Source organism: Anolis carolinensis, chromosome 3 (genome assembly GCF_035594765.1).
Source record: "Anolis carolinensis isolate JA03-04 chromosome 3, rAnoCar3.1.pri, whole genome shotgun sequence".
NCBI lineage: Eukaryota > Metazoa > Chordata > Lepidosauria > Squamata > Dactyloidae > Anolis > Anolis carolinensis.
In genome coordinates, this window is record NC_085843.1 from 216,266,902 (window position 1) to 216,294,175 (window position 27,274).

The 27,274-nt window shown below is 40.0% G+C and overlaps 1 protein-coding gene across 2 annotated transcripts in view; it reads left to right on the forward strand.

The window, feature by feature from the left end:
- The window catches only part of dnajb12 (DnaJ heat shock protein family (Hsp40) member B12), a 40,950-nt gene extending 14,692 nt beyond the window's left edge, over positions 1-26,258 (forward strand). Inside the window, exons 3-9 of one of the 2 annotated variants that reach the window (XM_062976212.1) lie at positions 914-1,059; positions 8,300-8,479; positions 12,934-13,013; positions 13,673-13,782; positions 19,877-20,049; positions 20,890-21,041; positions 24,190-26,258. In XM_062976212.1, the coding sequence (XP_062832282.1) occupies positions 914-1,059; positions 8,300-8,479; positions 12,934-13,013; positions 13,673-13,782; positions 19,877-20,049; positions 20,890-21,011 (811 nt within the window). In that variant the 3' untranslated portion in view covers positions 21,012-21,041; positions 24,190-26,258. Of the gene's footprint in view, positions 1-913; positions 1,060-8,299; positions 8,480-12,933; positions 13,014-13,672; positions 13,783-19,876; positions 20,050-20,889; positions 21,042-23,914 lie in introns of both variants that reach the window. The other variant, XM_003218537.4, reaches the window with a different exon arrangement.
- Positions 26,259-27,274: the final 1,016 nt, after the last annotated feature.

The window sequence follows — 27,274 nt, forward strand, 5'->3', positions numbered from 1 at the left end:
ATTAGATGTCATCAGAACATTGCCTAAAAGTCCTATGTCACTTGAGGGTGCTATTTTCACTGAGTTGATGCTGATCTTCAAGGCGCTGAGTGTGCTGAAATGTTATGGGAAATTTGCAGCCTGTGGCCCCTGAATTCTTTTTCTGCTGTCCCTGAAATGTATTTATTCACAGACTGTTAATAGTCCTTAAAATGCACAGTTTTCAGCAACTTTTTCTTAGGAAGGAGAAAAACAATAAAGTCAAGATTGATATCCCTTGGCAGGGAGAGAGAGGAAGAGACTTTGTTCTTATTAGCAAAGGGCGCAGTTTCTAACTGCATCAACTTCTTCCTTGATTTTATATTTTATATTATATATATTATATTATATATTAAGGATGCCTTGGGCTGGGCCTCTTTGAATATTGATGATAAAGTGACCTTTCAATTGGTAAATCCTTGACGCATATGTGTATGCCACACTGGATGAGTTTACTGTGTGCCTGCCCACTAAAGGAATGGCTGTCAATGAGCTGGGGTCTTGGAAAGAGAGAGACCTCAGAAAGGGATCCCAAGTTCAAAAAGATTCATAAACTCCTTCCAAACTTTTGGCATAAATGGACCCACTGCATGCACACAGCTCTGCGTTTTTCTCCTGTGTAGTTTCAGTGAGATAGTAAGGCAAGGAATCATTGCTTGCTGAATGTAAGTATCCCATTATTAAGTGTGACTGTACCACTGACAGGCAAGAAAAATTGACTTGATGCCTTGAGTTTGTGACACTGTAGTAATTAATCCATTTTAATCCTTCAAGGAAGGAAAACCAGAAGTCAGGATTGCTCTAAGTTTCATTTGAAGTGAAATGATACATGAAGCTATGCTGCCTTACCTGCATATAGCTAATGGCTTTGTGTGCTTATCTTTCTAACTTCTAGGGTGAAACAGTGTAAAGACTACTATGAAATTTTGGGTGTGAGTAGAGATGCCTCCGACGAGGACCTAAAGAAAGCATACCGGAAATTAGCGCTGAAATTTCACCCTGATAAAAATCATGCACCAGGTGCTACAGAGGCCTTTAAAGGTAAAATAAAGTTCTTGCTTATGATGAAAATGGTGATTGGGCATGGAAGCGGTGATGCATTTGTGTATTAGAGAAGGGATAGGATTGGTGAGAATGTATTGTTTATTGTTATCTTAAAACAGTTTGAAAAACCTATGTGTTTGTGTTCATGTTTGCAGAGAAGTTCTTTGGTCTCATTAAGTATATTTATTTCTCTCCCACCTTTTTCTAGTTTGGGATTGAGAGTGGCTTACAAATTTAAAAAATACATGGTTAAAAATTCACAGTTTACAAAAGGAGAATTAAAAAGGTGATAGAAGACACAAAAGTGGAAGGAAAATAAGAGATGCCCCTCTTTCCCTGGCCTGCCTTTGCTTTCCCTGGCATGGCCTTGGAAGTAGGTTTTTTTATAGACATCAGTAAAGAATAGTAAATTAAAGAGCTCAGGAAAATGCGTGCAAAAGAAAGAGGAGCAACATATTTTAGGGATGTTTCAGAGTTATATTGTTATATGGTATGAATTATAATACATCTATAATTCATATAACTCAGCACAATATTTTAAATTGAGAAATGCAAGATTAAATATGCCATTACAGATTTAGAGGCATAACACTTTTTCAACTAACAGACAAGAACATAAGTCAATTAAAAACCTCTAAATTTTAAATTTTATGTGCAATTTTGTTCCCTGTCTGTGCAGAGGGAGGGCGGGGTGGGTTGATCAGAAAAATAAAAAAGTTGTGCCTCCCTTGAAATTTGAAAATCACAGTACCATGACTGAGATGTCCTTTGTAAATGCATAATGTATTTTTGTCATTGGTGTCATCAATTGAAGGGCTTCCTGAAGATTTTCATGTCTGTATAGCATAGTATAGAAGCAGACTCTTTGGATATTTGAATTCTAAGCTGTTTGAAGATTTAAATATGATCACCAGAAATTTGAATTGTGCTAATTCTCAGAGAACTCAATAGACTTCTTTCAGGGCTGAATAAATTTTAGCCCAAGAGGTGGCCATTTAAATTGCAGCACTTTATCCCCTTATCTGAGAGACCTTGTGGAAGTGAGGGTGTTCCACACAACCACATAACCCAGAATATCAAGTCAGGAAATCCCACAGTATCTGCTTTGAACTGGAATGTATGGCAGTGTGGACTCAGATATTCCAGTTCAAAGCTGTCGCACCTCAGAATAGTTCACCTTGCTATTGACACCAAGTCACACACAGAAGATAGTTATTGTAGTTTTATTGAGCAAAAGCAGTATATATATAATATCAAAGCAGGCAAAAATATAGTTCCCAAAGTAGTTGTAAAATAGAGTCAATAAATCAAATGATCCATAGACAAAAAGCAAAAGTCTATTTCCAAAGATACAATAGTCCACAGGTTACAAGGATTCATGAGCATGAGAATTTTCAAAGCATGAAGCCATAGACCATCCACTCTGATGAAGCGAGAATTTGCTTTGACAGAGGTTTGTCTCCCAAGCAACCCAAAAACACATTTCTCTTCCCTTCAGTGGCCCCCCGTTTTCCAGTTAATCTCAGGCTACGCCGAGGCATTCTTTTCCATTGTAAACGATCTGCCCGAGATAGCAATGGGGCTTCTTGACTGTCAAGGCCAAACAGCTCATTATCTTGCAACTGAACAGGAGCCTGAGACAAATCAAGCTCATTATTTCCCATGGGAATGTCCCCCTGGTTTCCATCTGTGACAGGCTGGTTTAGGAGTTCATCCACAGGCTGCGCTTCTTGCACTTCTGAACCAGCCTGTGTAACTCCATGATTCCCCATCCCCATGATATCATCCTAGAATTCATCTTGCATCCCATCATCTGACTCCTGCATCTGTAACCCAAAATCCCCTTCCTCATCTTCACTCTGGCACTGCTGCTGAGTCACAACAAAAGCAGATATTGTGGGATTTTCGGCCTTGATATTCTAGGTTATATAGCTATGTGGAAAGGCCCTCAGTGTACATTCATTCAGAAGCGGCCATACTTAGTATGCAAGCTCAGTTCAACAGAATGGGAATCACTCTGAAGTCATTCATACAATTATTCTCTTTGTTTGTGCTGGGAGAAAATTACATTTATACCTATATTTTTAGGGAGTAGAACCACTTCTGTCTTAACAGCTTTTTTACTATTACAGATTGTAATTAAAAAAAACCATGTCTGGTTTAGTTCAAAGAGATCAGTAAAACCAAAAGCATAAGTTCTCTTTATTTATAAAGTGAAGAAAAAAAATGAACAATTTCCAGAATAGGAACTATTTTAAAATTATTATAATCATTAATAATAATAGTGTGAATCATGATAAGAAGTTTATCGCTTAATTAAGGATCAGTGATATAGAATTATTAGTAAACTGTTTTAGATTTCTTGGTGTAGTAGTCAACAGTACAAACTAACCCAAGTTTAAATCTCCATTCCACCATTGGGTAACCTTTGGCCAATCATTAGTTTTCAACCTAACCTTCTTCGCATGATGATTATGAGAATAAACAATAAGGGGTTTGGACTATGCTACTTTAAGGCACAAGGATGGAATACAAAATATATATGAAATACACACAGTCCCCAAGTCACAACTGTTCAACTTACAAATTACTCTTAGTTAAGAATGAGGGTGAGACAATAGAAAGTGAGAGAAATCTACCCCTCGGAAGGCAAATTTACTCCTGAAAGAATTATCATGGGGAAAAAGGTATCTTCACTGAAGCTTTCTCAACTTATTTCCACAACAAGCCATTTTTTTTTCAAAATCCAAATATCACAGGGACAAAAGGTGAGATGACATCTTCTGAACAGGGGCACAGGGAGCAAAAGAAATGTTACAGGGGTATTAATGCTTCCCTATGCTATCCAGAGCTGAAATATACATATATATTTGGCTGGAATTTACCTGTTCCGACTTACATTAAAATTCAATTTAAGAACAAACTTACAGAACCTATCTTGTTTGTGACTTGGGGACTGCCTGAACTGTAAATATATCATTATCTATATATATTGAGAGAGGGGGTGGGTTGTAAACTAGGATGATGATGATGATGATGATTTATTTATTGCCCGCCTCTCCTTGCGGTTTGAAGCAGGTTAAAACAGCGAGATAAAACATTGTTAAAATACATAAAACAAATATTTATAGTTCAGTAGTGCCTGAACTGTTAAGTATAGCTATATCTATACATATAGTTAGTGAGAGAAGGGTTAAAAACATGGTGATGATGATGATGATGATGATGATGACTATTATAATTTATATAATAGTAATTATAATTATAATGAAGAACAAGTCCTATGAGGACTTATTCCTACATGGCAGGGTTGAACTAGATGGTTTTGTAGTCCCTTCGAATTCTATAATTATGTGTTCCTTCAAGTCAAATCTTCAAGTATAGTGCCTAGATCCAGGGAGGTCATTCTTATTCTGCCTTGGTCAGACCACACCTGGAATACTGTGTCCAATTCTGGGCACCACAATTGAAGGGAAATGTTGACAAGCTGGAAAGTGTCCAGAGGAGGGCGCTAAAGTTCATTTCTGTGGCTTTAGAGCAGGGGTCCTCAAACTTTTAAAGCAGAGGGCCGGTCCACAATCCTTCAGACTGTGGAGGGGCCGAATTATCATTTGAAAAAAAACCCGAACAAATTCCTATGCACACTCTTCTTCTTTACTCGTTCAGTCGTTTCCGACTCTTTGTGACCTCATGGACCAGTCCACGCCAGAGCTCCCTGTCTATGCACACTGCACATGTCTTATTTGTAGTGCAAAACAACAACAACAATGAAAGAACAATACAGTATTTAAAAATGAAAACAATTTTAACTGACATAAACCTATCAGGATTTCAATGGGAAGTGTGGGCCTGCTTCTGGCCAATGAGATAGTCAAGTTAATTAGGATTGTTGTTGTTGTGTGCCTTCAAGTCATTTCAGACTTTGGGCGAGCCTAAGTCTAAAATTAATTATTTATTCATTTACTACATTTATTTATTACATTTATATCCCGCCCTTCTCACCCCGAAGGGGACTCAGAGCAGCTGTATGTACATCTATATATATAAAAGGGTAATGGAATCACGGCACCGGACAAAACAACTAAACTAAATGCCCCACAACCTCGAAAATTGACAGTACAACCTCTCATCCACGCCTCTACGTTCATACAACAAAAAGAAAAGAAAAATAAAGTCCTAGCCACAGCAACGCGTGGCCGGGCACAGCTAGTATAATATATTATATTATTAGCATAGCACAATATTAGCATTATATATTACTATATTAAACTATACCACTATACTGTAATATTATATTTAATATACAATTAATATTATTATATGGTATTATTAGTATTATATTGTATAACATTATAATATTATTATCAATATTATATGTATATACAATATATTATATTATTTAAAATGATATAAAATATTATATTATAAAACTGAGGGCGGGGGCCAGGTAAATGACCTTGGAGGGCCGCATCCGGCCCCCGGGCCTTAGTTTGGGGACCCCTGCTTTAGAGCATGGAAAGAGTGACACTCTAAAATTCTTGGTTAATATTTTTCTGCCTGTTACGTCAATTGGTGCTTTTAGTGTTCCTTTTAGCTGATAAGTGTGACATTTCTGCCTTCAGACCTTGTTTTATTCAGTCATGTTTCTCTGCATGTTTGGAGTACATTGGTTAGGAAATAAGAAATGTTTTCCCGGATTAGCGTCTGGAAACATGATAGTTGTATCCTCAGTAAAAACCAAAAATTGTAGTACACACCAGGTTGGTTAAAAAGTTGTAAATGGAATAACTTTGGAACTCTCCTGAAGGTTTGACTACTTTTAAGAATATATATTTCCAATAAAAGTGTAATTAAAAATTACCCATATTTTTTAAAACACAAAAAATGGAACCTTTCTGAAAGTGGGTCCCATTTTAGGAGAAAGGATATAAAATAAATCAATGAATACTTTCTGACTACACATAGGATTAGTGCAGCTGCTTAAAAATGCAGTAGCCCTGGGTATCTGCTGAGGTTTGGTTCCAAGATCCCCCATGAATATTGAAATCAGTGGCCGATCATCTCCCATTAATACAATGGCATGGGGGAAGGGTCCCCCACATATTTTTGAACCCTGGTTGCTTGAATCCATGGATGCAGAGCACATAAATATGGAGAGCTGACTATATTTGCCATCATTAAAGATAGCTGGGATAGTGATCCTATGGAGAGTTGATTGATAGTAAATCACATTGAATCTAGTGGGGGCTTTCTTTTTTATATGTAGACCCACAATAGGATTAGATTAGGGGGGCAAAGAAATCGCTTTGCAAATGAACAGCCCTTATGATTTTTGTTCTGTCCATTTGAAATATTGCTTGTAACACACTGCAAGGTTCGCTCCTATGATCAGGTTTTTTTGTTTGGTTGTGAGATAATAACTAGTGTTGTGTCTACTATTTAATTAAAAAAAATGTGCAAATCTAGTCCTAAACATCTGGGAACTACACAAAGGAAGATATGAGTCAAGGATAGTTTCCTGTAAGGAGAGAGAATGGAATTGAGAAATCAAGACGTCAGAATAGATTAAATAAGAAATACAACTTGTACCAGTAATAAAACTGCAACCATAGCAGACAAAATGTAATAACTTAATGAGGAGCTGAGATTAATGAATGGACCTGGTTTGGTACTTTTCCATTGCTTCAGATGGCCTCTGTGCCCTAGGTCCTTGTACAAACTCCATTTCTTTACCTGAACTGCACCATGATTTTGTAGATGTAATTTGGTACAGCAGTCTTTCCAAAGAAATTTACTCAGTTTATTATTATTGCTTGATCTTTTTAGTGGCTAAAAAGAAAAGGTAGAAAACTTGGGCCCCTACTGATATTAGGTTGAAAGTCCCATCAGCTGTGCTGGCTAAATATATTTGGATAAGGAACAAAATATTAAAAAGACACAGGTTCGCAGCTTGGGTATTCTCCTGGATTCATTGCTGAGCCTGGAACCACAGATCTCGGTGGTGGCCAGGGAAGCATTTGCACAGCTAAGACTTGTGTGCCAGTTGCACCCGTACCTTGGGAAGTCTGACTTGGCCATGGTGGTCCACGCTTTTGTTACATCCCGCTTAGATTACTGCAATGCGCTCTACGTGGGGTTGCATTTGAAGACAGCTCGGGAGCTCCAGCTAGTACAACGGGAGACAGCCAGACTTATAACTGGAGTGGCGTACAGGGAGCATACTACTCCTCTGTTGTGTCAGCTCCACTGGCTGCCAGTTTGCTACCGAGCCAAATTTAAAGTGCTGGTCTTGACCTATAAAGCCCTAAGTCATTCTGGCCCAACTTACCTGTATCTCCTCCTATAGCCTATTGGAACTTGTAAGATCGTCTGGGGAGGCCCTGATCGCGGTCCCATCTGCCTCACAAGCAAGGCTGGTGGGGATGAGAAACAGGGCCTTCTCAGTGGTGGCTCCTCGGCTGTGGAACTCCCTCCCCAGAGATATCCGGCAGACTCCATCCCTTCTGGGCTTTAGGAACAAATCAAAGACCTGGCTTTGTGCCTAAGCATTTAATGAATACGTTTTTATGGCTTCGACATGGTCTGGATTAAGAATTTAGCGCAAGGTGGTTGGATGAATGGATCTATGTACTTCTTATTGTTTTAAGTTTTGTATATTACCTTACATCTGCATCTTCATGGGCTAAACCCAGTTGTTGGTCCCGGATTTGTTCAATGCACTGAATGTGACTCATTCAGGACCTATTACTCTAGTGGAGGTCAACAAGTGAAACTAACAGATTTGGCCTCACATAATTCATTTGTTGCTGAATAGCACTTCAGACAGTTTGTAAGAGATCAAATGTGAGAAATCTGCAAATAGATACCTGCTGTAGGGAAAGTCCAGTCCTAGGTTCCCACAATCAAACCCCCTTTTTGATTATGGGATACATAACAAAGGCCCCTGAAACAGATCTTCAACTATAGGGTCATACAGGAGTTTGATAGTTTATAAACAAACTATCAGCAAAAAGCTAGAGAACAGTTGCAGTTGTTATTCAGATGCCATATTATGAATGGTCAACATATTTCATATGTGTTGAGTCAAAGATTTTTCCAGTCCTGTAAAGTATATTTCAAGTTCATTCTTGTGTGACAGTCTGGGGAGAGAGGATGCAGGGCTTCTATTTCCATCTTCGATTAATGTTATTTTTCCCATGGAAAGAATCTAACCATGTTCTTCTTCCTTGCGTTTTAGCCATTGGTAATGCATATGCAGTATTGAGTAACCCAGAGAAGAGGAAGCAGTATGATCAGTTTGGAGATGCCAAAATCAGTCCTACGCGACACAGCCCTACAGATTTCAACCGAGGGTTTGAGGCTGACATCTCTCCAGAGGATCTCTTCAATATGTTTTTCGGTGGAGGCTTTCCTTCTAGTAAGTCTGTCATTTAAATATGATCATAGAGGGAGGCTGTTAGGGGAATGGGGTATCCTTTAGTTGGTTTGTTCTTGAACCAAAGTGGAAGCATCTTCTGCATAAATTCGTTTGCCCCTTTTAGTGAATCCATTCCAGATGAAACACTTTAGCTAACAAAATGGTAGCCTGTGGTAATATGTTCTATGTGTTAAATTTTCTAGCAAAAAATGTCATCCAATATGGGAATTCCTAGAATCCTTGGGATGGATATTTGCTTATAGTATTAAAAAGAGTTTCCTTTTCTGAGAATGCTTCCTTTCTTTTGTGTCAGATATGACCCAAAAAATTAAAATTGTTCTGAACCAATGTACCTTCCTGTTCTTTGAGGTAGCTCTAAACTGTTTCCCTGAAAATAAGACAGTGTTAATTTTTGCTCCCAAAGACACTCTAGGTCTTATTTTCTGGGGATGTCTTATTTGTTGAACAAAAAAAATGAACATTTATTATATACTGTACAAACCAGCATAACCAGACAAATTGTGAATCCTATCAAGAATTTTTTGTTACTACCATTATTTCCATATACAACAATCTATGGTACGTACTTTTACCAATCCTGCATGCTCTGGTGTTCTGTTTGGCAGGCATGCTTCCAAACAAAAACTTTACCAGGTCTTACTTTCGGGAGAGGCCTTATATTTAGCAATTCAGCAAAACCTCTACTAGGTCTTATTTTCAGGGGATGTCTTATTTTTGGGAAAACAGGGTAACACTATTTTGCCACAAAACAAAAAATGGTATGTCTTAGTGAAAAGATTTCTTGTTAGGCAATTTGAAATAAAATGTGTTTCCCAGTATCTTTAAGGGATGGAGAAGGAAAATACTTTCTTTTCTTCTCAAAGAAGAATTAATTCTTCCCTTGTACTGCAGAGATAAAGAACATGTGGCTCTCCATGTGTTAATGGATCCCAACACCTATCAGTCCTAGTCAGGTCTAAGGATGTTAGAAATTACAGTCCAACCACATCTGGAACATCACATATGCCCCATTGATAGCTTACATAGTAGAAAGTTTTTTTTAAGCCCAACATTTCTCTCAAGACGCTGGCTGGATTTGGCTAAATAGATATTGTATTCCTGACAGCATGTTACTTGACATTCTCTTGCTTGAATGTGTTGCTCTTAAACTTTGTTTGCCAGCAATGTGCCTGCATTCTGTTTGTGATACAGCATGATCATGGCTTAAAGGGGGGCTGTGGTGTTGGACTGTGACTAACTGGTTACTTCTCCAAATCTTGGTACTCAGGAGGTAACAGCAATGAATCTGACCTACTCATTTGTTTGTCCATGAGGACACAGTGTAGCTGCACATTTCGTTATTGATGTGACACATAGCTTTTTCTTAATTCCTTTTAAAGTTACTTTCAGAGCTCGTTAAAATAAGCATTTTGGCAAAAATTTACATTAATCCTAGGGCATGTGTGTCAAACACAAGGCCCGTGGGCCAAATCCGGCCTGCCACGTCATTTTATGTGGCCTGTGAGATTTTCAATGCCAGGGCAAAACAGTTACCTTTATACAATCTTACGAGTGACCCTTTAAAGGCAACCATAAGAATGAGGAAAATGGGTTTGGCACCCCTGTCCTAGAGGATCTTTCCTGAAGTAATTGAAAATAACAGCATTATAACGAGTAACAGTGACAACCACAAATTGTTTTCCCAAACACTATAACAAATTATTGAATGAAAATTCAATCATAAAAGAACTTTCAAGTTTTGCTTCTGTTTTTGTGTGGAAAAGTGAATGGAAAAGAGCATGCCAGGCAAAAGAAAATTGGAAGGGCTCATTTCACAGTTTTTGCACTCCATCTGTGGGTTCTTTCATCCCACAAATTTAATTCAGAAGCTCCACTCTCAACAAGCTGGAATTGATCTGATCAGTTTCTTTTAATTACATCTTATCCCAATAATGGGAGCAGTTTATAGGAAATGGCATGGCATCTCTATCTGCATCTGAACCAGTTCTAAGGAAATTCTTGTGGACATAAGCCAGATAAGATGGTAACAATGTGTTGTCGAAGGCTTTCATGGCCGGGATCACAGGGTTGTTGTATGTCTTTCGGGCTGTGTGGCCATGTTCCAGAAGCATTCTCTCCTGACGTTTCGCCCACATCTATGGCAGGCGGGCGAAACGTCAGGAGAGAATGCTTCTGGAACATGGCCACACAGCCCGAAAGACATACAACAACCCAAGATGGTAACACTTTTTCTGGACTGTAATACTTGACGTTGTGGGTGGACACATTAAAAAGTAACACTATCTTCAGATCAGAATGCCTTGAAATTAGGCTTAGCCAACTCAAGCAGGCTCTACTCACTGAAATGTATTGTGATATAATTATTGTTTGTGGACAGAAGATTTGGAAAAGACAACTCTAACAACTCTCCAGTTCTTACAGTTTTGGATTTTTTCCCTGACTACTTGAATGATGTTTGTTATTGAAAAGCTTCACCTGAATTGAAGTCTTTTTAAAATGAAATGTCTTGCATGCCACAAGTAAGAAATCTATAGTCCACAAATAAGGCTAACATCTTTATTCAGAAAACATGGAACCTCGACTAACTTCTTTACATTTTTGGCCCTTACAAATATATACAAATATTTTGCTGTACAGAAGTTGCTCCCAGTGTGTGAATGGATGGAGTGTTCAGTGGTTTGTTATCATCCTATTTCAGAATGGTGATCAATGGGCCGGATGAGAGTGGATTTCAGCATTTTTCAGAATCATAATTGACATGCACAAACAGAGAACTTGTTGAGCTCAGCGGAGCATCCAACGGGGCTAGTGCATGCTCCATTTTCAAAGCATTAATAAACATTGGTATGCTGTGTACCGTTTCCCTTTCTGCACATTGTAAGCATTTAGGCAACCTAAAGACCTGGAAGGCCTAGCCCTACTGGAGTCTTCCTATCTGGCTGTTTTGTGGTTTGGGCTTTAAAGGCAGCTAGAAAAGCATAGCTAAGGAGCAAAGACGTGCATGTACTTCCAGTGGTTTTGGCTTCCTAACTCTATTGATAACATTTGTGTGGGCTTCCAATTGCTACACCCAGTAGGTTAGGGAGCATTTAGTTTTTTAGCATACCTCATATTAGAGCCTGGATATTGAGATCACTACAGGCAGATCTAGGGAATGCTGCTGCACCTACCACAATCCCCCAGCTTACCGTGCTGGTGAGGGGATTCTGGAAACTGTATAGTCCTAAAAAGTAACACTTCCGAGTTCTGATTAAACCCCCTGTAAAATTTGGAAAACCTCTCAGAACAGATGAATAACAGTCAGTACTTGACTGAGAGAAAATGGGGTAGTTATGAAGATTTGCAGGAGCAGGGAGTGGGGACGTCCTACGCCATATCTTTGCCTGTCTTAGGAAGATCCCGTTCCTCCCTTCTGTGGGATTGCTTGACTTGATAAATACCAGTTCTACTAGCTTCAGATGACATCTGTCAGTAGGTTATGGAGATGACCAAAGCCCAAATGGTAGGGTAGGTGGGGAATATATCAAGAATGAGCTTCCAGGGCTCCCAAAAACTAGGAAAGGGATGTGGTGGGAGGGAGCAGCAGGGGTCTTACTTACCCGAGTCTCCCTGGCAGGCCCCACCCTTTATAGAGAGCCCAAAGGAAGACGTCACTGGGAGCCCAGCGCCCCAGCCCGCAACGGAAAGCCTCCGAGAGTGGTGGAGCCTGCCTGGAGGGAACGCCGGGGAGAGCCGCGTGAGATGAACCTCCTGGGAGCAGAGCCCTTGGGCTAAGGGCTAAGGAGGGAGGGGGTGGCCAGAGAGCAACCCCCTTGGGGGTGCTAACAGAAGGTGGGGGTCAGCAGGGAGATAACTGTTGCAATCTTCAGGCCTGAGAATGTCAAAGGATCAGTTGTCTCAACATCCTCTCACAGCAAGCCAAACCCTTACAAATGATTTCAGGTGACCCTTGGAGAGTGGCAGATCTTAGTGAAATGGTGCTGAGGTCCTGTACCTACCAGGTCTTGTAAGGAGAGCATAAAATCTTTGATGCTGAAGCAATCTTGTATTCCAGTGACACATAAGCCAGTTTATCTGTGGATTAAAGACTCTGCTCCAAAGACCACTGTGATTTCAGAAGAACATCCACATATTGTGCTCTTTTTCTGAATGGAAACCCAATTTAAATTCAGCTTGTTTGAGAAACTGATTTTCCTACTGGTTTCTTTTGTGCCACCCAATCTTGAGAGCTCAATAATGGTCAAGTCAACTCCTGTTATTAAGAATTTTCCATTATCAGTCTCTAAACTCTCCGTTCAGTTGATAGCACCCTGTTAAACGCCATTCCAGAAGTGGAATGTTTTGAATTTCATGGCAATTTCGCTTTTATGTCCTGAATTGGCAGACTGAAACAATGTTTCTTCGATTCTCAACATGTTTTTTCTCCTGAACAGGTAATGTCCATGTATACAGCAATGGCCGAATGCGATATACCTACCACCAGAGACAAGATAGGAGGGAGCACCAAGGCGATGTAAGTTGCAGCAAGAAGAAAGGAAACCCCTTCAAAACCTTTTGCAGAACCATTTCAGTTAAAAAAACCTGTAGTTTGTACTTCTCCATCATAACTAGTCTATAAACTTTTTTGTCAGTCTATGGTGTGCCTCCAAGTTGTTTCTAATGTAGAACTCCTACCACAAGTTTTTTGGGGGACAGGATTTGTCCAGAAGAGGGTTGCCTTTCTTTTCACCTTCCTTTGGGGCTAAGAAAGTGTAACCTCCCCAAGGTCACCCAGTGGGTTTCCATGGCTGAGCAAGGATTCAAACCCTGGTCTCCAGTCATAATCCAACATACAAGCCACTATACCAAGCTGGCTTTTATATCTGTATATGGTGAAACATAATTTCATTTACAAGATACCTTAGTACGTACATATATTCAAATTCAATATTCAAAAATCCAAAATACTTCTGATCCCAAGCATTTTGAGTAAGATGTACTTAACCTGTAGTAATGTGACCCAAGCACTGGATATTATTACATCTGCCTTGGCAATCTCATTCCATGTTAAATTTCTCCTTTCTTCTCGTAAACCCCGAGTTGTAAAATGGCTCAGAACGAGGCAGGAGCAGGCAATGGCAAGCTGTTCTGTGAATGCAAATGCATTGACCACCTTCCCTTCTTCTTTTCCAGGGTGGCCTTGGGCTGTTCGTCCAACTGATGCCTATTCTCATCCTCATCATTGTGTCGGCTCTCAGCCAGATGATGGTCTCCAGTCCACCTTACAGTTTGAGTCACAGACCGTTAGTGCCCCTTACTCTTCTATACAGTTATATTTGGCACTTGAGGATATTGGAAGGCTCAGAGAGCCAAAGCGGGAACTATTTGACAATCTCTAGCTGGGTTTGGGATCTCCTTAGTTCAATGTGAGGGTCTTGAAAAAATTGACAACAAGGTTTCTGAGCACCATCGTTTACACAAATCTGCAGTGTTTACAGTGGACTCTGCAGAAAATACTCCAATAGTACTTCATAACATGGAAAATTTGCCTGTTTAGTAAGCCTTGCAAATGCTAATATATTATCAGTAAATGTTTTATTTTTATACCTATTTTATATATCCATATACCTGGAGTTGTGAAAAAATTCTTAGGTGGAAAGGGGTAATGTCTGGAAAATGTTTAAGAAGCCCTGTTCTAGACAGATGCCTTGTTTGCTTTGCATTTCCTAGGTCTGGAATATTTGGGGCATTTTTCATGCATTCCTTTTATGAATATTAAGGTGACACTGATACAGGGTTCTGGGATCCAACTGAGATTGCTGAGATAAGTGTAAAAATGGCCTTCCCATTTATGCAAGGTTATAAAGTGAAGTTGGCTTGTGCTGTCGAAGGCTTTCATGGCTGGAATCACTGGGTTGTTGTGAGTTTTCCAGACTTTATGGCCATTTTCCAGAGGCATTGTTTCCTGACATTTCACCTGCATTTATGGCAGGCATCCTCAGATGTTGTGAGGTCTATTAGAAACTAGGCAATTGGGGTTTATATATCTGTAGAATATTCAGGGTGGGAGAAAGAACTCTTGTCTGTTTGAGGCAGGTGTGAATGTTGCAATGGGCCACCCTGCTTAGCATTGAATAGCCTTTCAGCTTCAAGATCTGGCTGCTTACTGCCTGGGCAAATCCTTTGTTGGGAGGTGTTAGCTGGTCCTGATTGATTCATGTCTGGAATTCCTCTGTTTTCTGATTGTTGTTCTCTATTTACTGTCCTGATTTTAGAGTTTTTAATACTGGTAGCCAGATTTTGTTAATTTTCATGGTTTCCTCCTTTCTGTTGAAATTGTCCTCATGCTTCTGGATTTTAATGGTTTCTCTGTGTAGTCTGACATGGTAATTGTTAGAGTGGTCTAGCATTTCTGTGTTCTCAAATAATATGATGTGTCAAGGTTAGTTTATCAAGTGCTCTGCTATGGCTGTCTTCTCTGAAGTTGAATTAGTCTCTGCAGTGCCTTTCATGTTCCTTGCTTTGTGTTTGGGCACTGTGTTTGGTGATCCTATGTAGACTTGTCCACAGCTTCACGGTATATGGTAGACTCCTGCAGAGGTGAGAGAACCCATCCTGCCCTTTGCTGAATATAGCATTTATTGGATTTTCTTAGTGGCTCTGTAAATACTTTGTAGGTTGTGTTTCTTCATCAGTTTCCCTATGCGGTCAGTTGTTCCCTTGATGTATAATAAGAATACTTTTCCTCTGGGTGGATCTTTGTATTTACTCTCATGCTTGTTCTTGGCCTTACAGCTCTTCTGATGTCTGTAATGGAGTATCCATTGGCCTGTAGAGCCCAGTTTAGGTGGTTCAGTTCACCTTGGAGGAGGTAGGGTTCGCAGATTCTTTTTCACATTCTGCCAAAGCTTTAATTGTGCTTCTTCCAGACATGAATCAACCAGGGCTAACTAATTCCTCCCAACAAAGGATTCCCCCGGGGCAGTAAGCAGCCAGACCTTGAAGCTGAAAGGCTATTCAATGCTAATCAAGGTGACCAATTGCAACATTCACACCTGCCTCAAACAGACAAAGAGTTCTTTCTTCCGCTCTGAACATTCCACAGATATATAAAACCAATTGTCTTGTTTCCAATATACCTCACAACCTCTGAGGATGCCTGTCATAGAAGCTGATGAAACGTCAAGAAAGAGTGCTTCTGAAACATGGCCATACAGCCTGGAAAACTCACAGCAACCCAAAGTTGGCTTTTCGCCTTACAGTATTTGACTCCTGCCCTTCTGACCAGCCACCTGGTACCTCTCCAATGATAGGCATTTTCTCTGTCAGGTGAAAGGATGTCTACAGTTAACAGTATCAGCTGAGACGATTATTAGGTGGAGAGGAACACTCATTGTGCAATAACCAATTTTACCAACTGATTAAGGCACAGAAGTGACAAAGGATAGAGCCATAGGTGATATCTGGAAAAGTACTAGACGTACTGCAAGGACAATGCTGTGGAATGTTTACTTCTTTTTTGAACCCCTTCTTTATAGTCATTTTTCATTTAGAGAACAGATTATTGGATTTGAGCCCAGAATGCAACTGACAGCACACACACCCTTAACATTCCCCTTTTTCCTTTGTTTGCCTTACACTACTCAAGTCATTATAAGGGGAAAGAAGTCTGAACTAAGAGCTCATGAGCCAGAAGATAACCCTTTCTTTGCTGATGTGTTTCTTTCCTTCCATTCTGTTTTCCATTCACATAAGGAAGTAATGGAAAACATGCTGCAGTTGGACTTTTACTTGGCAATACTGTTTGTATTCAGCCCCAAAACAAAGAGAAGAATATTTTCAACTAACTAGACATAAGTGGTGTATAGAATGTCACATAATTTTAGGATCTAGCTCTATGTGAGTTTTAGAAATACCAAATAGGCAATATTGCAGAGAGGTTGACCAGATTTGAGTTTTCCCAACATGGGTTCTATTTGTCCAAGTGAAATCTGCCACATGCAACTTGTCAAGTAAAGCGGAGAACCCAAGGCATTTCTTGGACTGACCTGGGTTGATTCAAGGAGTTGATTCAAGAAGTTGCAGTAGATCTAAGAACAGGGCAGTGGTGGCGTATACTGGAAAGAAAACCCAAGTCCACTCAAAGTTTTCCTGAGCAACAGACTTTACTGTGGTGTATACACAGCATCCAGCAGGTATTCGCAAGACAACAAATATAAAAAGTTAATCTGTGAAGCAGGTGTGCACTAGGATGAGAATCTGACCAGTATTCCCTTCTGGTGCTTTTTAGAGTGTTGTACTACAACTCTTATCTTCCCCAACTAGTGTCCTTTCTGGAGTGATAAAAATCATAGGCGAACCCCTCTGGGTTGGGGAAGAGCTCCATAACACCTCAACTGAGAAATTGCTGTTATGGGCTGTAAATGGGCTGTCATTTGAGTTGTGCATTTGTGTAGAATTGCTGTTCGTTTTGTGTAGTTCACTCGAACAATTGTCAAGATTGGAACTATTCCTTTCTATACTCCTCTGTGTAAACCCCCACTGCTGGATTTTTCTTTGGGTGGGTGCACAGGCTTAATTCACTGGAGAAAGTAATAAGGAAAGATTTGAACCCTGCTGGCTGACATTTTCCATTGTGTCTAATCCCTGCTTACCAACTCCAGACTTCGCTCTCTTGTTTTTTTTTTTATCGCCCTCCATATCTATCCAACAAATGCCAGGTCCTGTTGTTTATATTTCAGAGGAAGCAAATGGTAAAACTCCCTCTGAGTATTCCTTGCCTGAGAAAACCCTGCTAAAATCAAGCTGTTGCCATAAGTCGGCAGGTGACTTAAATCACCACACACACACACACACATACAGATTTGAATAGGAAGCCAAATACATCCGTTCCACTGTTGATTCATCACAAGCAGATTAGCTGTATCAACCAAGTGGCAAACATCTTGGCAGCAGCCCCATTCACTGCTTGAGCAACAGAATTTAATATAAATGCATTCTGCTAGCAGCATTTGTCATTAAAGCTGAAGTGCCAGGTCAGTACTTAGGACCAGCCTGCAGGTGGCAGTGCTGGTTTGTCACAACTGGTTTGCCAACTAACCGGAGCTGTTGGGAAGATCTGGTAATCTGAGCTCACTAGCTCTCTTTGCAAAATGTACCCTCTGTTAAAGAGGCAGGAGTTTTGAAGCTATTCTGAGCTTTCAGTCTGATTCTTATTTTACATTGTCATTAGTGGAAGCAAATTGATCAGAAGAAGCTAAGCTGTTTGGCATGTTAGCACAGGTAGATATATCCTTGGGTGTTATTTTGCTAACATTTGGCAACAGAGGCAGAAATAACATGGGAAGAATATAGACAAATTTCTAACCACCACCAAATCCAAAACAAAACAGTTCAGTACTTTTCAGCAGACACTTTATCCAAAATTAATAATATGCTCATGGGAAATGAAACAACCAGGGCAGGGAAGCATTGCATAAAAAACAAACTTTTGAACTGCCTAGAGACCACTTAAAAGTTTCTTCCAGACTGCATCTAACTACAACTTTTTCTTCTAGCAGCCTTCGCTTTATTTTTTGGTGGCCCCACCTGTAGATTTATACTTTTTTAACATGCTAGGAGTTCATCTGCTTTTCCCTTTTCCCTGTTTTGCTGCTCATGCTTACTCAGTAAGGGATTATGGAGGTAGCTGCTGTTAACTTTGCCTTTTGTAAGCAGGCACACACAACTACAGTAGCCATTCTTTAAGATCATACTTTAAGTTTTATTGCATTGTTTACTGAAGACACTTCTGCAATTCAGCACAGAAAGCCTCTTTCACCATCATCCTAAAGCTGTTGAAGCTGCAAAACTTCCAGATAGAGAAAGGACTAGGAGAAAAAGGGGTATAAAAAGATTTTTTAAACGTGGGTGGGGGGGGGGGGGGAGAGAGAGCTTGTTTGTTAATTGGCTTTGTTAAATGAGACATGTTTGTATCTTAACATTGGTCATCACTCTATTTCGAGTGCAAATGAAATTGCCTTGGATGTTTGACTATAACCACTTTGAGCTAATCTTCTGATGTAGGCTGAGGGGTGGGTTTGGTTCTTTTCATCCCACTGCATTTGTAGCACATGTGGCGGGGCTTTTGAGTCCTTTTGGGGGGGACTACAACTTCCAAGAATCTCCCCAGCCAGCATGGCCAGAAGCGTTAGTGTTGGCAGCGGGAGGATTTTTAGGAGTCGTACTTTGCAACTTCCAAACTGTCCTGTGCGGCCATTCAACAGATTAGTTTGCTAGAGTAACCCTTATTGGTATGAATTTCAGTGTAAACCGAAATAGTTTCTCACACATGTGTGTTCTCAGTTAGGTGTCTCCTGTTTTTGCTTAAAATATGATAAAACTTTAATGTTCAGAACAGGAGGAAATTGTAACAAATACCTATATCTACGCCTTTGTATATTTGCAAAGATGAGCTCCTATGGATTTTTTTTTCAGACAAGAGAAAGACCCTTGCCAACAATAAAACTTACCTAGAGAAGGAACAGAACTTTTTTTTATTTTCCAGATTCATAGAAGTATCTCCAAATTATTTATAATTAGCACTAGAATTTCTAGTTGCTTTCAAAGTTGGGTGACATGAGGAGGAGAGAAGGGAGCCGTGTTCTTCCATCTGTTAGCCATATTAAATGAATCTGGCTTAATGAAACCCATCTGTTCTGAACCCATCTTGTGGATGAATGGAAAGAGTAAAGGTGCATCCTCTATGGTGATTTGTTTCAGTTTGCAGCCCAAAGCTGATGATCTGCTGCTGAACATCTGGAGGACATAAGAGAAGTAAAACTTGTCAGAAAGAAATGTCAAAAGATGCACTGGTTCTATATGGAGAATTACGTGAAGAGTGGTACTCTTCTCTCAGTTATGTTTGCAATTGAGTGCTCAAAGCACTACTAAGTTTGTTGGTTGGTTAATTTATTTAAAAATATAGCATAATAGACATTTAATTGCTGGATTACTCTGGTGTTATGTGGCCGGGAATGTCCTCTCATGTTCCTTCTGCCCTCAGTGTTTCTCCTTACCTGCAAAATCAAGTTTTGCCACCCTGGGCATTAGGAGAAAGGTGGATTATTAATTAATAAATCTATTAAACATGTCCTTGCAGGTTTACATTGCTCTTGCTTACAGATAACCTGTCATTGGCCAGTACAGTGTGCGACCCATCCAACTGAACTATGACCAGAAGTCACATATTGTGTGACCAGCCAGATACTTCATAACCATTACCATAACCACCATCCAGGCTACAGAGCTTTATGGGTGCTTCCTCTTTTGGCAACACACTCTACATCTTATCAATTGATTAGACCTATTTTTTGATTCTGAAATTTCATCCTCCCTTTCTTTTTTCCTCTTGACCAGATCTGTCGGTCATATATACAAGAGAGTGACTGATCATTTGAAAGTAGCTTACTATGTAGCCGACAGCTTTGCAGAAGAATATACTGGCACAAATCTGAAAAACGTGGAAAGGAGCGTGGAAGACGATTACATTGCAAACCTCAGAAATAACTGTTGGAAGGAAAAACAACAAAGTGAGTACCCCAGAAGTTTAAGAACAGCTATAAGCAAACCTCTCTGTAGAATAAAATAATTCAGTGTTATACAAGTAGATAATAGCGAAGGTAGTATTCCTGTCTAGACTCTTTCTGTTAACAATTTTTTTTCTTGACCCATCAAAGTGGATATAATTTACACTACCTAGTTTAAGAATTGGTGCGGTTGTAAAGAGTCAGATTAAATTGCTGTCGGGTCCAGATTGGGTTCGCGGGTTTTCCCACCCGTTAGTAGAAACTATCTCTCCAACTTGACCTTTGGATTTTAGAGCTTTGCAAATGCTCACCATGCTTGACAAAGGTGTTGGGATGTTGTTGTCCAAAGATAAGGTTAGCCTTGATGCATTTGAGAATTGATTCAGCCAAGGACCTTGTCCAGTATTTTTAGGCCTTGCAGGTAAATGCAAACTCATGTTTTAGACGAAACCAGTTGCCATGGTTTATGGCTAAACACAATAGATTTGCTAATGTAGTGCTTTAAGACTTGGGGACATGTTTGACTGCAAGTACATTCAGTGGTTTAGTGGTGACCAGGTTGTCCACCTCAGTATAACCTACTTTGCAAATTATTTCTAAGATAAACTATAATTGCAAATGTTTGAAGCCAGGCTGAGCAGTTGATAAACATTTGTGTTGGCCTTCTGCCTGAAATGACACACTAGACCAAAAGGGAGAGATGAGAAATCTTTCCCAAAGAAACTGGGAAGCTTATCTTCTCTCCAGTGAAATTGGCAATGAGAATTGTACAGTCCTAAGAGAATAATGGCACTTGACCAGCCTTTTGAACAATGGTACCAAAGATTTGGCTTTCTTTTGCAGAGGAAGGGCTACTCTACAGGGCACGTTACTTTGGGGACTCTGATCTATATCAGCGAGCACAAAAGATGGGCACCCCAAGCTGCAGCAGACTTTCTGAAGTTCAAGCATCGATGCATGGATAGCTGTCGCCGAAACAGTTCCTAGAGATTTGAGTAAGTGCAGGAAGTTTCTTTCTCTGTGGTCACGTGATACAATACAGCAGTGCTTATTTTCTGACAGAGTCCATAGCTACATTTTGTGATATATGAAGGCATTCAGACCAGCTGGAACACTTCACTTGTATAGAATAAACCACATTGTGTTTCCTGCTGTCTTTGAAATTGAAAAATGTGGTAATACAAAATGAAGAGATTAGGAAATACTTTACTTAAGGAGTTGGCAGGATTTTCATCATGCCATTGGAAACTGCCAGAAGAAAAAATAAATATGAGTTTTGCAATGACATGATGAAATCATCAGAACTGTATTGGGAGTTGCTTCACGCAAACAACTTGGCTTATTGATGTAGTCTCTATATGTTTATAGAGAATTAAAAAGGATGGTGAGGATGTTTGACAAAATTCAATTAAAGCAAGGTTGGGGTAACTGTGCCCCTCAGTTGTTTTTGAACCATAACTTCCATAATCCCTTTGACTGATGGAAGTTGTAGTCAACCAAAGACTGGAAGACCACAAATTGCTCAGCCTTGGACAAGAGATATAGAAAGCCAACTGAGATAACATCAGAAGTGCAAAGTTCAGGGGAAAAGATTGTGTGGAAACAGGCAGAGTCCTTTCCATCTTTAGGCCTAGAAGTACCGTATTTTGGCTTCAACCTTTTCAAGCTCAGACTACATGTTACACAAATGGCATAGAAGCTGTTTCATTTGTTTCTTTTGTGGTTTTGTACTGTTCCGTCCATTCAGATGGCATGGAATGGTAGAACCCCTTCCCGAACGAAAGAAGCAGTGAAACAAGAAAAGGTGGAAATGGTAGCCATTTGGTCTGCTGATTTTCAGCGCTCGACGCTCGTAGGCCCGACTTGCAGGGCCTACAATTGAGTGTTTAGTGCCGATGCTCATAGGCCTGGCAGGAAGGGCCTACGAGTCATTGAGCTCTTGATGCTAGTAGACCCTTCCTGCCAGGCATATGAGCATTGAGCACACGATGGCTCATAGGCCGGCTCGCAGGGCCTACAGTCGAGCACTCAACACTCGTAGGCCTTGCTTGCCGGGCCTACGAGCATTGAGTACTTGATGCTTGACTGTAGGCCCTGCAAGCCGGGCCTATGAGCCATTGAGCACTCGATGCTCGTAGGCCTGGCAAACAGGGCCTATAGGAAAGTGTCAATCCAGCTCGGATGTAGGCCCTGGCTGGCAGGCCCTGATGCTTTGCCACCCAGGGCCCGAAAAATCTTGTTTTTTTTTCAAACCTTGGATGGAGAAGGTCATTCATATAGGTGCCCGTTTCCGTAAGTGGCGGATAGAAATGGGGCCATACAAATGGTACAAAAAGAAACTGTTAGTGGTTTCATACAAATGCACACCACCAATCGTTTCTTCAGTTAGAGTCGTGCCTCTCCTAAGCTGATCTGCTTATTATCCTTCATCATCACGTTTATTTGCATGCTGTTTTCCCATGATAAAGCATCTCACAACATCAGAACGCAATACAGGGTCTAAATCTTCATATTGCCATTGAAACCTACTTGGAAAACTTAGGCAAGTCACACACTCTCAGCCTCAGAGTAAGGCAGTAGCAAACCTTCTCTGAACAAATCTTGCAAAACTCTTACAAAGTCAACATCAGTCAGGAGTTGACTTGAACAAACAAAAGCAACAACAAATATTTTGGAAAGATTCACTAACAATTATAAGACAGTACAATTGCAATCATCATACAAATATTCTTATTTATTTTCACAACTCATCCTAGGTCCCAAAGATGAAATATGAAAACATAACACAAACCTGAAACAGCTTATTCAAGACTCAGTGTTGCTCCCAGCCACTGTCTCTAAATTCGTAATGGTCTCTAAGCACCTTTAGCATCTACAACAGCCTTTAAATTAATTCTGTTTTTCCAAGCCAAGTTAAACTAAACACAGTACCAGGATCAGACCTTGCAAATGGTCTGTTTAAGAACCTGTCTTTACTTGAGCTAATATTCACTCTGTGTGTGCTTTTGGTTGAGGAAAATTAGTGCTAACAGAAGATTAAACACCCCTAACATGAAACTTGTCTCATTTAAAATACCCATTTTTGAAAAAGAAACTTCAGTATGTCTGATCACAGTACTTCCACCTAACACATACTATAGTAGTAAGCCCATTTCTGTACTGCACCATTTTAACTTGCAGATTATTGGGGTTCATTTAATTAAATGGACATCCACACAAACTTTTTCTCTCCATGTAGAGAAGTAACACATTAGGAATTGAGCTCAGTCCAAATCTGAAGGTGGTACCAGCCCAGGCACAGGTTCAACAATTTAGTGAGAAAGAAACCCTTGACAGATTTTAGAAAACATGAGGATTTTCATTAACATGATGGAATCAAGGCACATCAGTTTTCCTCAAGTTTTATAGGTTTCTTGGCAAGGCATCTCAGTCACTTAGACCCCATCTGTTCCTACTAAAACATCTCTGGTCAGGTCCACATTTAAATGTTTGATTTGCAGGAACATACATAGATTTGAAGGGATCTATGCAAGATTCTTGTCCATTGGCTGCATTTTGAGCAAGGATTCTTGTCCATGGCTGCACTCAACTTCATTGAGTATGATTTGCTTCTTAGATTTCTAATTCCATTGGTGCTCCACACTATGGTGATAATTCCTCCTCACAAACGGTGAAATGGTATTGTTTGTTTGCACTATACAGTTACTAGGAATTTCTCCACATATGGGACGACCATTTCCACTTATACCAGTGAAATACACATAATTGCTCATTGCAGGGAAGAGGAGGTGATAGAAATATGCCCTCTGTGGTTTTGTTATCCTCTTAATGCACTGGAGATTGACAGTATTACTGCTTTTATTCTCAGACTCTTCAAATGCCTGAAGACTTTGGGGAAGTGCACTGAGCCAAGGAGACAGATTTTCTATTTAAAGAATCAGACCTTAAATTAAAATGGGAGAATTAGCAACGCACAACTGCCCTCTCCTCTCTCTCTCTCTGTCCAGCATTAGACTTGAATGTCTCTTAGAACAGAAGAAAAAGACCTATGTCTTTCTTCCCCCTTCCTTCGCTGTCAAATGTCTCTTTCTTGGGATGCTGCTATCCTGAGAGCCAGTGTTGAGTTGTTATTTTTCTTTTAAGGCCTGCTGAAAAACCTGAGAGCAGAAGAAGAGAGCCTTCTGCGATTGCACTGGTCACTTCAATGAGAGAGGGTGAAATTGGAAGATCTGTAGGAGTAAAACAAAATCAATTTTTAAAAAAAGCAAAAAGAAATTATTTAGAATTAACTTATTAGCTGTAAATATGTTGTACTTCTAAACTATGCAGGGATAGAATTAAATTATTTCAATTTATGCTGAACTTCTTAACCCAGGATGTGTGAATTTATCTTCTTCTCCCCTCCATGCCCTGCAAACCAGCCTTGTGATATCTTTCCTACATAAGGCAGCCTTGTCTAATGACACGAAAACATTTTTGTATTTTTAAACGACTTTTCTTTTTCTGGAGAAGAAAAAAAATGTGTACAATTTGACCTGCCATTGTTCCCTTTTTTGTATCAGAGAAATCAGTCAAATCTTGCAAAACGTTTCTACATACACATTTGGACCTGATTTTGGGTCTGGGGTCTAAATTGATGGCATCTCAACAAAGTGTTTATTCCTTTAGAGAGGAAGAAGGGAAAGTTGTCCCAAATCTCTTGAAGTTCATCAGGATTGCTTGGGTGTTTGTGTGGAGCTTCTTTGTTTTTGTTAATGTTTTGGTGGCCCCAACGTATCTGCCTTGCAATCAGTGTTAGCTCTGGTGCACAGAGCTTTCCACATGCTGTGTCCTCTTGGTCACTTGTTCCTCCCTGCCCGGATTTCTTCCATCTTGTAGCGCTGCAAAGCTGTAGTCAGCAAGGCGGTCTCTGCTTAACATACTGCTACCGCTGACTTCATTCCAGAAATTTGGTGTCTGTTGGCCTATGAAGGGGTGTTCCATATCTTCTTGCAGGAAAGAGCACACAACAACAGTGGTTGTTTACAAGTCCTCTGTCAGCTTTTGCTGCTTCAAAAAAAAAAGCCTTTCTGTCGGAAGAGGATTTGTTACAGTGACTACATGGCTTTGGTAAATCCAAAGCGGGACAATGCTAACATACTTGGACTGGGTTGTCCCTCTTCCATTAGAGAAGTACGAACCCCTTTTCTTAGTAATGCTCATCTCATTTTTGTTTTATTTTTTAAAATAAAGCTGATACAGTGCTATCAGAACAGCCTTAAGATATGTTATTTCATGCAACTGAGCCATAACCCTGAGTGTAGAGAGGTTAATGCTCCCAGTTATGATAAACCCAATTGTTCTGAGTTAGCCATAATCCACAAGGATTGTTTCTGTCCTTGCAAGGGATCCTGAATGAATCCATGTCAACAGAGGCATGCATGGATCTTGCCCTACCGTGGAACAAAATGGGGGTTTTGAATGGGCAAATACATTAAGAAGAGATTTCCCTTGACCATACAGACTGATTTTTTTCATGTATTTCTGTATTAAATTTCATTCAGACACATTTACAATGAAGAATTTCAGACTTCCTTCTGTGAGCTTATAGAATAAAGAGAGGTACCAAAATACAGGTCAGGAGCAGTGCTTCAGAAGGTTCCTTTTTTGGAGCTAGAGTTCTAAGAATCCCCCAAGGTTTCTGCGACTTTATTCCCAAAAAAATGAACTTTCCCGAGCAATTACCAGGTATTTTAATCCTGTATTTCCTTTAGAGTTGACAAACTGTATGCTAATTAAATGCAAGTTACACAAATGAATTTAATCACTACTTGTGATGTTGCCCACTTTTGAAGGGGAAATTCATTCAGTGTATAGCTTTAAGAAGGTCTACCTGCTTCACATTGCCCTGTGATGACAGGTAATGGACTGTGATGTTGTCTAAAGCCTCATCCCCATCATCTGACCTGCAGTCATCCCAGCTCTTGTTTCCAGAGGTCACCCATTCAACGGTTCAGCATGAAGTTTCCAACATCTTGGAAAACGGCATTGGCAGCTCCAGTGCCTCCCTGTCCAGCTCTTTTGATTTCTTAAGTAGAGATAGCCATGGATGGAATGAGCAATGTGCAATAAAGAAGCATAGATCCTGAACGATAATCCGCAAAGGCTGTATTTTTTAATTTAGAATCAATTATACAATTGTACATCTATAAATAAAGGTTTATAACATGAAAGCTCTCTGCTGGCATTTGTGTCATAAGCTCAGATTGTACAAACGGGTTGGAGTCATCAAAAGCGGATGCAGTGGTGCCATCCCATCCACACTCATGGGGTTCAAACAATTGCCCTGACTATGAACTGTGCTGAACTGATGCTTGTTTTTATTACGGGACATATTGCTCCCCTCCAAGACTGGCAAAACCCAGTTGTTAGCGACAGTGAGGATTAAGTGTTCTGCTGGTACAAACAACATAAGCCATGGAGTTTTCTAGTCCTGTATGTGAAAAGCTGCTGCATTGTGAAAATCTTTGTCAGAGTATCTGATGGGGAATGGATGTTCTGTCCCCACACATTTCAGGCAATGTTACTTCCTCACATTTTGCCATACTCCAATGAGAGCAAAAATCAAAATCTGTCTGTCTGATTGGGACAGAGGCAAGGAAAACCAAAATAGTCCCAAAATGTGAATGGCTAATACAGCATGATCCCCAATGTTAAAGCAGTGGGTGTCTTATGTATAGACAGCACGATACACCTATAGCCAAAATCCAGTACGGCAGAGTGTAACAAAAGTTGGGCCATGGCCAGCTGCTTTTCAATCCCATCCACTCTCCACCAGTCACTGAATGGCCATGTAGATGTTGCAGCAGCTAAATGGGGAATCCTGGAATAGATGCTGGCCTCTTTTATACTGCCATATAATCCAGATTATCAAAGCAGAAAATCCACATTATCTGCTTTGAACTGGATTATAAGAGTCTACACTGCCATATAATCCAGTTCAGAGCAGGTAATCAAGATTTTATATGGCAGTGTAGAAGGAACTGAGAAGTAGAAAGAGGAAGAGAATACCAACATCTACAACAACCAAAGGCATATGACGGTGTACACTAATTTTACGCTTGCGTAATTATATCACTATTATATGCCTGGCAATACATAGAAATGAGGCCTTAACTCTTCAGTGGTAAAAGAGATTCAACCACCACCTCCAGAAAAGAACGATAAATTACTCTGCTGAGTTCTAATT